General features: G+C 39.4%; 2 protein-coding genes across 3 annotated transcripts; both read right to left on the bottom strand.

Annotated features, from left to right (window-relative positions):
- Positions 1 to 234: 234 nt before the first annotated feature.
- LOC121814827 (transmembrane protein 272-like) lies at positions 235 to 3277 on the bottom strand. 2 transcript variants are annotated; one of them, XM_042222638.1, is made up of 6 exons: positions 3103 to 3277; positions 2555 to 2702; positions 2430 to 2472; positions 2275 to 2325; positions 1978 to 2169; positions 235 to 732 (listed from the first exon to the last, which is right to left on the bottom strand). In XM_042222638.1, exons 3-6 carry the CDS (start codon positions 2470 to 2472, stop codon positions 482 to 484), a joined length of 537 nt encoding a protein of 178 aa, XP_042078572.1. In that variant the 5' UTR covers positions 2555 to 2702; positions 3103 to 3277; the 3' UTR covers positions 235 to 481. The 2 variants fall into 2 exon arrangements, with proteins under 2 accessions (XP_042078572.1, XP_042078571.1); XM_042222637.1 differs by having other exon boundaries at positions 3109 to 3277.
- Positions 3278 to 4192: 915 nt separating this feature from the next.
- Positions 4193 to 7949, bottom strand: si:dkey-266f7.9 (uncharacterized protein LOC100006223 homolog). The gene is made up of 4 exons (XM_005927546.3): positions 7822 to 7949; positions 7103 to 7186; positions 5302 to 5872; positions 4193 to 5170 (listed from the first exon to the last, which is right to left on the bottom strand). Exons 2-4 carry the CDS (start codon positions 7168 to 7170, stop codon positions 4874 to 4876), a joined length of 936 nt encoding a protein of 311 aa, XP_005927608.1. The 5' UTR covers positions 7171 to 7186; positions 7822 to 7949; the 3' UTR covers positions 4193 to 4873.
- Positions 7950 to 12967: the final 5018 nt, after the last annotated feature.

Below are 12967 nucleotides of genomic sequence, written 5' to 3'. Positions count from 1 at the left end.
ACAACAACACACAAAATACCAGTACCACCAACATTTTGTTAGATGCTACTGCTGAGTCACTGACAGTTTTTTCTGGTGCAAACAGGAAGTTTCACACTCGTGGTGGCGGTGGCGTGTAAAAGGGATGTGATGTTTTAGCAGTTAATAGGTCTGACTTCATCAGCGTGTGGAAAACAAGGGCTTTAAAAAAAAAAATAACCCAAGGTGCTGCAACATAAAGCAAACACCTTAAACTTTTTGGTGTATGGTGCAATAAGCCACCTTTATTTATGGCATTTGGGAGAAGTCTGCAGAAAAACAAAAATCAAGTAGCCTTTTGGAAATGTGCTTTTTTAAATACTCTTGTTTGCAGCTGCAGAGGAAAGCTTTAATAACCCTCAGTGATAAAACAAAATCAATCCTCAGAAAGAGGATCAAAATCTCCATCACTGGCCAAAAGACAATTTCCTTAAATACCTGAGGACATAATCTGGGATTTAAATCACACATCACCAGCAGACTCACTTATTGCACCATAGAAACTGCCTCGGTTGGGTGTCAAGTGACGTCTAGCACACATAGTCCTGCAGCAGATCAGCATGCCGAAGCAACAACCGCAGAAGAAAATGAGACCCAGTGCGACCCACACCAGTGTAGTGACGACAAACGCAAACTGGTAGGTCACCTTGTGGCAGTACGGATCTTTTCCAGGTAAGTAGTTTGGAGGATAGACAGAATAAATCCAGCTGCTGCCTGTAAGGTGAAGACAGACAACACACAGGTCTTCAGTTCTAAGTGAAACCTTAACAATGAATTCACTTTAAAGGTCGCAGCAGCAACAGTTTGAACTACTTCACTGTGTTTTTAAAGGCTGTGGTTTGGTCAGATTTGATTGGCAAAGCCAAATAACCCACTGTCATCTGTTTGACCATGGAAGATACTATGTGCTGATTTGTTACACACAATTACGTCACCATTTTTTCCAAACTGATCCACAACTCAGTAAAAGTTGCAAAAACATTTTACACGATCCTTTAACTAAGCATCATGAAGCAAAATGTAAAAAGGAGGGGGACTGTTACTGATAGATGTGTTTGCAAGACAGAGTGGTTTCTTATTTTCACCACAAATATAGATTCACTGAGCCTTGAAAACCACACATTGTGTGCGCTGGTCTCTGATATCTAATAAGGAAGGGTGTAAGTATTTGTGTGGCATTACTACCAGGTTGTGAATGCAGCATTTCCTAAATTTGCTTTTGTCTGCTCAATGCCAATAAGATTAAATACTTCCATTTCCAACATTAACAATTTTACTATAGATGCACTCATTGAACACATGACACAAACAATGTGGTCATAAAAGGAAAGGACCTCAGTTTGTAAATGTCCCCTACACCATTACAAAGTCTTGATTAGTAGAAATCAAGGCTCGTGATTCCAGGCAATATTTATCCATTTGAGTTCTTGTTCTTAGCTGACAGGAGTGGCATCTGGTGTGGTTTTCTGCTGTTGTAGGTTTGACATTCAAAGATGCTCTTCTGCATAACTTTGTTTTAACTAATAGTTATCCGAGTTACTGTTGCTTTCCTATAAGTTTGAAGCAGTCTGGTCATTCTCCCCTTACTTCTGGGATCCACGAGGTATTTTTTCAGAGAACTGCTGCTCACTTGATATTTTCCCTTTTTGAATCGTTTTCTGTAATCCCTAGAAATGCTCAAAAGACCAGCACGACTGGCACAAACAACCATGCTGTATTCAAAGTCACTTAAGATCACCTTACTTCCTCATTCTGATGCTCAGTTTGATTTTCACCAGGATGTTTTAACCATGTCTACATTTCTGTGTGCACTGAGTTGCAGCCATATAATTGGCTGATTAGATATTTGTGATAACAAGCAGTTAAAAAGTTGTATCTAATAAACTGGCCAGTAAGTGCACGTGAGTTTTGTGTCTAATTTCATGCAAAATGAAGAGTTCAGAAAGTTTTTTCTCCCACCTGCTATGAACCAGGCAAAACTGAAGATGTGAAGAACTGTCATACAGGCTGTGGACAGGACGTGGATTGCTCCATCATCAAAGGCGCTGCTGGTGTAGGTCAGAGTTAGTGAGAGGATGCTGTTTGCCCCCAGCACTATCAGGTAAATGGGGATGTGGGGCTGTATGGTACAACTTGTCAGGTGTGTGGCCCCTGTGATGCAACAGAACAACCATATAAGATCATCATCATCAATCATAGGCGAAATGCTAAAGGTGCCGTTTTCACCAACTGGATAACTAAAGCTGTTAAACCTACCCAGTCCAATGGCTGCTATCATTACCATCCACCATATAATGTTCACCACCACTGCAAAAACAAAAAGAGAAAGAGGGTAAAGGACTGGTTTAACAGTAAAACAGGTTAAATTATGAAAAAGTGAGACAAAAATGAGATGCAGAAACTAATCTAACCAATTCCTGTGACTTGTGAGGCAGTTTGAGGCTTTAGATCCATCTGTGGAGAGAGGTTAATATCTACAGTCAGTTTTGTCACAGCCAAAACATGAAGAGGAAGCAGAAGCAGAGCTCTACGGTACCTGTCCAGTTGTGAGTGGAGCCTTTTTAATCTTCAAGTATTCAGAAGAGGAGAACTACACGAGTTGCCGTTAGCTACTTCTTAGCAAAGTGCAGGATGTTAAGACATACACGTTCGAGCCTTTCAGCGACTGTTGCAACACTGTCTCACTAAGAGGAAATAATGATAAAAATCAGCCTCTGTTATCTGACACGGTTTATGTGCAGTTTAAGATTTCCTTAAGACAAAGTAGTTACATGAAATCCTTCCACTGATCTTGTAAACCATACTGTTTCTTAGATTATATATCAAAATGATTTACATTTTGAAGTGACATAATCGGTACATGTTAAATCATGAAGCAGCACAAGGGCTAGGTCATTGTAAGCCACAGGACAGCTTATGTGGTGCACACAGGAAAATCAGCTTTCCTGTTATAACTATCAGCTTTTTCTCGCGTGCCAATAAATACCGACTGCCACTTTCAACTATCAAACAGTTTGTGTACAGAAGCTGAACATTAAAACTGTGCTTCAGAAAGCAACAAACATCATTAAGGACTCATCTCACCCTCACCTCCATTTCTTCAAACTTCTGCCTTCAAGCAAATGATACAGGACACTAAAAACACACAGCAACAGACTTTTAAATAGTTTTTTTTAACACAGAGGGCGTCACCACCCTGATGCTGCTTTAAAACCATATATTAGCACAGGGGTGGGCAACTCCAGGCCTCCAACACAGCTGATTTGAACCAACACAGCTGATTTAAATGGCTAAATTAGCTCCTCAACCTGTCCTGAAGTTCTCCAGAGGCCTGGTAACGAACTAATCATGTGATTCAGGTGTGTTGACCCAAGGTGGGCTCTAAAAGCTGCAGGACACCGGCCCTCGAGGCCTGGAATTGCTCACCCCTGCGTTAGCATCTTGAATTACAGACTGTATGAGATTTACTTTATTGTTATTTATTTTCTTTCTTATTCATCTCTTATATTATTACTCTTACTTTTTAACTACAGGGAGAACCATTTTTTAAGCAGAAGTGCAACAGATTTTGTTGTATATCATTTTATAGAAGGACAAAATATTATAAAATAAAATATTTGCCAGACAAAGATTGTCTTTGAATAATACAAGGTATCTGTTGATTTATGTCTTTTTGCTCTGAGCTTTCAACAGAATATTGAATATTAGAAAAAGTTGATTAAAGTGAGTTTAATCTTTATGGCTCACTGGCTACTTGTTTTCAGTTTAGAGTTTCAAGCAGCATTTTAAAACCACTGGTGCTAAACTGGGGATTTGTTCTTATCCCTGAATTAAAGGTGAAGCCCAGCAATTTATTATTGCACTTTTATACAGGGGAAGTATTTAGAAAAAAACTGTTTAATTTTTTTTTAAACAAAGCCTTTTGAGGCTGTAGGGCCAAAGGATCAAATTCCAAATAAATCCAGGAGCCTACATTACCCATGATTCAATCCCTGCACCAAACGTTAAGCCTGAGATTGTGGGTGATAGAGAGTGCAGTTGGCAGTACTGCTCCTTACTTGCAGAGATGAGAATGGAGCAAATGAGAGTCCCGTAGGCTTCCTTGTTTCTACCTCCACCCAAGTGGTGTAGTGCATTGATCTCCAGACACTTATTACAGAAGTATGTTTTATCTATGCTTTTCTACATGAAAACAAGAGTAGTAAACAAACATTGCTGCATAAAAATCAGTGGAGTTTGTTTAATGGAGCTTCAATTAAGAAATGTGGTCCAAGTTCTGCAAATTTGGACAGCTGGAATGGGTCTGAGATGCAAAGGTTAAGCTAGTTGTTCACTGCTTACAGTAAGCAGTAAGCCAGAGGAAGATGGAAGTACCACTAACAAAGCAATGCTGCCACCATGTGACTGGATGAAAACAGCTCCTGGTAGTATGGTGCTGGTTAGAGGTCATAGAGGAGGCTGTTTCAAGCTTCTCTAAAGTGTTGGACTCATGTTAAACTCTACGAGTTCAAGAACATTAATGTTACTCAGTTGGCTTGTTTAAGCTTTATTCCAATTTCCATATGACCTAACTGGTGATTTATGTTCACTGCAGTGTCCCCACAGCAATTACAACACATGTCAGCAGTTTTCACAGCAGTTCATTACTGTCAAAAACTCAAACACTTGGTGCCACCTCTGATTTATTTTTGAGTTGCATTTATTTTATTCCCCAAATCTTTTGCAGATGAGACATTTCATCCCAGGCAAACTTTCCATCATAATTACTTTTGTCGAGCTCAGTCAGATATTAGCACCGAAACGTTTGATTAATTACTTTGTCAGTGAGAAAGTTAAGTGGCTAAGAATTGTGTTATTAGACCTGCTCTGTCTTAAAAGCCTCTTTTAATTGGAAGTCAATGATCATTTGAATAATAGGGGCAGCGGGAAAGTCCATGCATATGATTCCAAAGCGCTGGTTCAGGTCCGTCTTGGCCCTCAGGTACTCGTACAGCTGTGGGTTGATGAGCTGTGCGACGGCCCTGGGGTGCGCGAACACTCCGGCTCCACTGCTGTAGGTGAGAAAAATCTGGGCTTTGTTTCCTGAAGGTGCAGCCTCCAAGTGGTTGTAGACACTCTGCCATTTCTCCTGCACATGTGCCAGTGTGGGCACCTGGAGGGAACACCAAGTGTAATTTAAAATAGTGCAGAAACCAAGTAGGATCACATGGAACATAGGCAAGGTAATGAATATAAAACACTACTGACATCACAGGTAGTTTGAGTATAAAAATGTAGGCAGACCTTCCAGTCATCAGCTATGTCCATTGAATCATAACGCATCCCCAGATCTGGCCCATTGAAGTTCTGCAGGATGATGATCTTCCCTCGAGCCTCACTCATGGTTGGCACGAGTCGGCTGTGCCACAGCAGGTCCCAGTGAGAGTAGCGATTGATGTAGTCTACCACAGCACCATAGATGTCACCCGTCTCACTGAACTCCTCCTTTAGACGCATTAGCACTGTCTCAGTTGGATACTCCTGCAGGAAGTCAGTCACTCCCTCCAGGACGTCGCCAAAGTGCGCTCGCTGGTAGGACACCCCGTGATGAATGGTGAGGTTTCCGTTGACATGACGCACACGGATGTCTAGGAAGCGAACACCAGCACGGAGCTGGGAGGCCAGGTTCCAGGTCTGGCACTCTGCATACACTCCACCATATAGGGCCATGGTGTTGTGTGTCCCAGGCATGGTGATCTCTGACAGCAGCCGATCATCAGGGATGCTGGCCATCCAGGCCGGGTTGAGGAACTCTGGGTTGGGTGTGTCATCATAGTCAGGCCTCTGGATTGCACCGTTACTCAAACTAATGACTCTAAAACACAGACAGATAAAATAACTTATCTAGTACAGGGCTTTTCAAATTTTTGCTCTCAGGTGCAGAGACAGGAATCAATCCACCTGAGCCACAGTTGCCCCATGGGACAGTCCTTAGGCCTACACTACACCAGTATTTAAAATTATCCAGGTAACTTCAGGATTAATCCTGGGTTTTCAGTACTACACAGGAGGATGTGGTACATCACCACTCCAGAATAAAGATTAAAATCCGAAGGTATGAAATCATCAACTACTGACCAGTGAAAGTGGAAAGTAGGGTGTTCTAAATCATTTTCAATAGCAACCAAAGTATTTGTGTATTGTAGGATTATAAAATCTTACAATAATACAGAGGAAAACCCCAACAATCAGATGACCATTTATCAGAAAGTACTTGGTTACAGTGGAAAGGAAAAACTCCCTTTTGACAGGAAGAAATTCCCATTAGAACCAGGCTCAGGGAGGGGCAACCATCTGCCATGGCCATTCAGGGGTGAGGAGATGAAGACGAGATAAATGAAAACAGAGTCGTAGATGAAACTTTATTCTTTCATTCCTGTAAATAATTTTACTTTTTTTTTCTTGTTTTATATATGTGATTCTAAAACTTCATGGTCATGGAGGCCAGTGGCCTTCTTCTGGCTGCTCTCCCTTTCTGTACCTCTAACTCTCTGTCTTTCTCACCACCAGTTCTCATGAAGTTCCACTGGTTGGTTGTAGGACCTCAGAGAGGAGTGCCCAGCTGCAGTGGGGCGGCACAGCTGTCTCCCATCATCTAATCTTCACCACAGCATTTAGAACAGCTTTCATTCTCAACTGTTACCACGTTGGTCAATTTTTGTCAGTGGTAATGCTCTTGTTAGATTTTAAACTCAGTTCTTGTGTCAGTCTTCATTTTCAATTGTTCACGCTGTCTCTTCTTTGTCCTTGATGTGCAGTTCCTGCTACTATTTAAATATACTGCTGTATTAATAAGTCTTTTAACTGCTTCTATTTTCCAAGGATGTTTTTGGCTTAAACATGACAGAACCTTTGAAATATTGACTCTCTTCCAGTTTTACTGAGAGAAGCACTTAAACTTACTTACTTTTTCTTTTGATTTATTGTGTGTGCTTGATGTTCTGAACTGTTGGTGCAATAAGAAATAAAAGTTGCACTGAACTGGACTAAAACCTAAAATGGAAATATATTTGTTGTGGGTAAGTAGCTCCTCTGACTTACTCACCCCAGCAGGACCAGTTCGATTAACAACTTGTGCATTTTCACTGAATCTTGTCTCATATTGTTCCTCATTTCTGATTTTCCAGTCCTGGAAACAGATTAAAATTTAAGAGCATGAAAAATACCAAGATCCAGTTTAATGTAATGATAGAATTGACCCATTTAAAAAAAGAAGAAAAAAAAGAAAAGAGGTGCAACAAAAACTTAAAGAAAAATCTTACAAAATCTTGCATGTAAACAATGACGTGTTTGGAGCAGTCATCCAAATATACACGCTGACTTATTAAAAATGTGCTCATTAAAGTAAGGCAAGCTCTTTTTTTCCACAAAAAAATTCACTGAAAAATAAATTTATTTAAAATATTGTCTGTAATAAACTCCTCATTACAAGTGCCGACTTAAATCCATTGTCTGAAGGACAAGGTTGTTTTTTTTATGGTCAATTATGTATTGTTGGATGACAAACATGTAAAACAACAACAGAGAAAACAGAAGCTGAAGAGCTGTTCCCATCATGAAAACACGCCAATCTAAAAAGCAGTAAAACTGTAACAGTGGAACAGTAGCAACTGATTCTGAACCAGCTCGAGGTCGACCTCTGCTGAACCCCGTGGCCCATTTCAATGGCAGGCTTAAAGCTTTCTAATCCCAAAGCTGAACCAAACATCCACAGCTACTGTGTCAAACCTGCTGATGTGCCTCGCTGTTTGCTTCTGTTCTTACCTGAAATGAGCTGGGGAGCCGTCCTCGGTCCAGTCCAGAAACGTCCTGGGAGTGTCGAACAGGGAGAGCGGGGAGTTGAGGTGTCAGAGGCAAAATTTGGTGATTTGGGAGATTACTGTGGGAACTAATACAGAGGAGGAGTTGAGGGGTGGGAGTGCAGTACTGTGCATGTGTGAGGGTGGGTGGGAGCGTCAGTGCGAGGGGTAGCTGTCCCTGAATATACATAATGAAAATAATCCCAAAGAAGTAGATGAAAAATCCAATTTTATATGTGTTTTTATACATTTTAAAACTTTACTTTTTGTCTGAATTATGGTTTAAAATAGAGAATAAAAACACAGAAATTATCATGTTTCTTTGGTACAAGTCAGTTGTATGCAGTCAGGTTACAGCTGAGTGATTTCTCACAGCGTTTTTCAGTCTTCATAAGTTAATATAATATAAGTGTTAATATTGGAATGAAAATTTCAGGAGAACTTAAATGGATTGAATGGAAAATGCTAACAAGGAAAGATCTACACAAACTGCATCGAAGGCTGTGAGGTGGGCTTTAATTCAGTTGAGGAAGCCTAATAATGGTCACTTCCAGTTCTTATTAAGAAGAGAAGGCACATCGTACCCTCGGATAAAATGCAAGTTTTTAATTGTCAAACTTTAAAGGAGACCTGTTATGCAACGTCCTTATTTTCTGTCAAATATATGCTGTTACAGTGGCAGATGCTAATGCCAGACATGGTCAAAATGATGACCACTGTGAGCCAAAAGACTGCTACAAACACTCCGGTTCAACATTTTATTTTATTTTTAATTATCATGGTTCTGCATGATGTCACTTAGGGGGATAACCCTAATGAGGACATCACATCCACACATTTTTGGCTGTCAGGCTATAGGAGCTGTCCAAACCTTCTGTTTAAAAGAAACAGCCAATAGAAAGAAAGTAGGCTTAAAGAGGGAGGAGCCCAAACATTTTTTGGTTTCATGCAGTGGATGGACTTAAGGGCCACACACAGGGCCAGTATAACATAATTTATTCTGAGAATTTCAAGAATTACCACTATTTAGAATTACCACAATATTGAAAGTTAGGCTATTAGGGTCTCTTTAGACACAACAGATGAATTTTTACTCAAATATATTTTTAACTCAATCTTAGATGTATCTGGTAGTGTGTAAACATGTGGAAAAATGCAGATGTTTGCTCAGTTTGTCTCATATCACAGTCAAACATTGCACAACAGCCTAGTCCTTGTCTTGTTTAATCATGTTTGCTTAGCTGTCTCTACATGTCACCAATCCAGAGTGTGTAGAACAGAAATTGCTGCAGTTTTGAATAAATATTTGACGCCAGGTGAATTTGAGCGAAACATAACAAATTCACCTGGCAGAGACTGGTAAATATACTCAAGATTTAGATCAAATATGACTATAGGAGGAGCTGCTTATCCAGCATACACTGAATGTAGTCCAGGAAAGCATCAACAGCTCTGTAAGTGAAAGAAAGGGTGGAGAATTATTAATAAATGCAACCACGAGAAGAAGATCAGAAGAACATGCAAAAATGAAAGGAGCATTACAATATTGTCGCTTTTGAAGTCTGTCCAGTTGTAAAGATTAAAGAACCCACAATCTCTCAAATAGCTGACATGTGCTTTTTGGAAACTAGTTTTTACTGGAAATAACGTTATTCATAGACAACCTTACTCAGAATAGCCATATTTACTCACTGACAAATTTAGTCTAGGTTAATAAGTGATGGATGATACCTTAAAATGGAGAAAAAAAATCTGTAATATAAAGGAACAACAAGTATCTTAAATGTCTTTTAATTTAAGCAGAACTTCCCCCTGTAACTTTTACACCATATTTAAATGATGAATTAATGTCTATGCTGCTTTTTACTCAAATAGTCAGCGGAGGTGGAGTGTTTAATGTTCAGTGTTTATAAGATTTTATCACTGTCAGTGTTATGTGCTGTTTTTATTAGATACTGTAAGAGTATTTACATAATCCTTGGCTGTCCTGATAGTTTCCTTGTGAAAACAAGCAGAAAATATCAAATGGAGCCAAAAACTGCAGTTGGTGTAATGGCCACTCAATGGCTCCAAATGCAAGTCAATGGTCAGTGCCATTCAAGTCAGCTGTTCAGGTTTATGGACAAATAGTGGTTTGGGTCTATAGCTAGTATGCTTGTTTATAACTTTCAGTATAACTTGTATATTATTTGCCCTTGCTGAAAATATCTGGCTTTGACCCTCCTGTTTTTATCAAACTTCAAGCTACCTTTCAAGTCTCTCTTTTTTTTGTCTCCTCCTGGAAAAAAATATCTACACCCCATTAAAGTCCTTCCTGTATGAACAAAGCAATTCTGGAAGTGTTCCAGTCTGAGTTTAAAACTCACCGCAGCACCAAAGCCACTCTTGTAAAGCTTTTTAATAATATTCTTTTAGCAACTGATTCTGGTGAATGTGTGCAAGTTGTGCTTTTGGACTTAACAGCTGCCTTTGACACAATGTACTGTGAAATCCTCATCTCCAGGCTGGAGTAGTGGGTGGGCATTACCGGCTCAGCTCTGTAATTGTTTAGGGACTAACTCTATGACAAGGCTGCATTCTTGGGCTGCTCCTTTTCTCTTTGCACCTGCTGTCACTTTGCACTATTTTCTGGAAACACAATATTTCCTTACATTGTTATGCAGACAACTGTCAAGTTTATTTTCCACTTACGCACACTGGTGCATACTCTGTCCACTCTCTCCCTTATCAACATCAGGAGATGGTTGTGTCCTTTAGAGTCTAGAGATGTTGCAGGTACTACTGGGTCTAAACTTTAGACACTCCCTGTATGGACTTTTGCTCTCTGGCCCCATATGAGAAATCCATTATCAGTAATTATTAAAATCCTTTTATTTGTCTTGAAGTCTTTTAATGGTTGTGCCCCATTTTGTCTGTGTGAGCTGCTGCACCCATATATCCCACCTCATTGTCTCAGGTCAGCAGAACAGATGCTTTTGCTTGTTTCAAAGACGCAACTCAAACTCAGAAGGGACAGAGCTTTTGAAGTTGTGGCTCAAAAATTGTGGGTTCACTTGTTGGTTTGCAATCTGGTTTAAAAACACACTTTTATTCCCTGGCCTTTGACCCAGTGTGAGATGTTGACTGTGATCTTAAGTTACTTTGTATGTACTCCTAGTGGTATTACCTGATAAGATAGCAGTCCACCTGTGGCTCCAAAACAAGCTAAAAAGGCCGATTCCAGGTTTTGGACAGAAGTCTACATCCCAGTGGGTGACTTTATGTTGACTTCAAGGATGTTTCAAATAAAGTCTAAGGTGGAAATGCTTTTTTAATCATATATTATTATGGGGTTTTTTTTAGCCTTTTTTTTTTTAAGAAGCCAAGTCTATCTGTGATGGGACAGCTGATTATCTTCAGGGCAATAATTCATCCTTCATATGACCACCTGTGCCAAAGTTATTTTCAAGGTTTAGGTATTCCTATGTAAACTTAAACATGAAATCAAGTACTTCATACAGAATGTGTGTAACACATATGCTGTGACCGTGTGAATAAACTTGTGTTGTCTTAGGAAGGTTAACCAAAGACTTGTGTGTCCAAAGGAAGTTTCAGGTGAATGCGAACAGAGACAGAAAATCCTGAAAGTTTAATGTTAAAATTAAATAAATGGTAATATTGTCTCTGACTACCATCAAGTAAAACTTTATACAGAACAAGACATCACAAAAGTCTTTCAATATAAAAAAGTAAAAATAAAAGACATGCTTGGACTTGTTTGTTGAGCTCCTGACTGTTGTATCTGTTAGAGTTGATGCTTTTGAGATTGTCATTTGTGCTAAGATATATATAACCACTGCTTGTGTGTGTGTGCTGATAAAATGTTTCTCCTTCTATGATGGAAGAAGCAGCTTTGTTGCTGTAATTTTCCCTTACACGTTTAGAAACCACAAGGTTCTGTTCATCTGAGGTGCAGGACTGCTCACTTCTGCTTTTTACACATCTTAGTTCATTGAAAGGTCGCATCCTGTATGGGGTGACTGGAGAGGTTGATAAGAAGTTATGCCTTGTATGGTATGACGAGGGGCCACACACACTCTAGTGTCAGTGTTTTATTTTGTATACCAAAGAAAAAAAAAGAATAATTTACGAGTGGATCTTTGTAGCTAATAGCAGAGAAGTCTGCCCACTGCCTCTGGTTGTGTAGGGCTCTTGGCCTTTGGCTGCAGGCACTTCATCTGGACCTATCTTTTCCCTCATCTCACGGTGAGATGCGTGGCCTTGGGTCTTTGTACTCTTGGGACCTACAGACGGTCTATTAAAAATAAAGTTTTCTATAAGGGCAGATGTCCAAATTCAAAAAGTGGTTAATCGTTAATGACAGCATGATGACCTCAGGAATCCTCTGGATACTTGAGACTTTGATCCAATGACTCTGATTATCAGAATGGTTTCTCTTACACAATCTGTACATATCTGACACTATTTTTTTTTAACATTATCTTCTTCATTATGAATGAAATCAGTTTCCTCACGCTCTTAAATCTGCCAGAGCTGTTGCTGTCATTGGCTGTTTTTCCCAGCAGACATCGTACCAGGAAAATCAGGCTTTGCAAGGCAAGTTTTGAAACTGAACCTAGACCAGCCTCTTGTTTAAGGCAGACATTTTCCTTATTTGTTTATGTTGGTAAAACTCAAGATCCTTCTGTATGTGTGTCACCTTGTTCCTAAAAGCGCACTCAGTCTGTGTAGACTTTTTAGGATAATTAGAGGGTCACTTTACCCAAGTTGTAAAAATTTTTATTTTCTATTCCCTTTGGGGTTGTATCTGAATTTCCAGTGTAAAAAGTCAACCAAATCAAAAATATGGAGAGACCTTTGTAAATAAGAGAGGAGGCGAAAGCTTAGACTCAATTCTGGTGGTCAAAAAGTAACACTTTGTTTGACTTCCTCGTGAACAGATGTAATTTTAAATAAACATAAAACTCATAGGTTTAAATAACATTTCCTCTTGCTAAACTCTTTGTGCGCCAATATTTATTCATTCATTTTTATATTTTTGTGTCTCAAATGTCGTGAAATGCTAAAAAGAAAACATACCAAAAAAATAAAAGTGTGTACGTAAGTTTTAT

This window comes from Haplochromis burtoni, unplaced genomic scaffold, assembly GCF_018398535.1.
Source record: "Haplochromis burtoni strain Fernald_Lab_line unplaced genomic scaffold, NCSU_Asbu1 Contig_90, whole genome shotgun sequence".
NCBI lineage: Eukaryota > Metazoa > Chordata > Actinopteri > Cichliformes > Cichlidae > Haplochromis > Haplochromis burtoni.
Note: the sequence above shows the minus strand (reverse complement) of the source record. Positions and strands in the feature narration are given on the sequence as shown.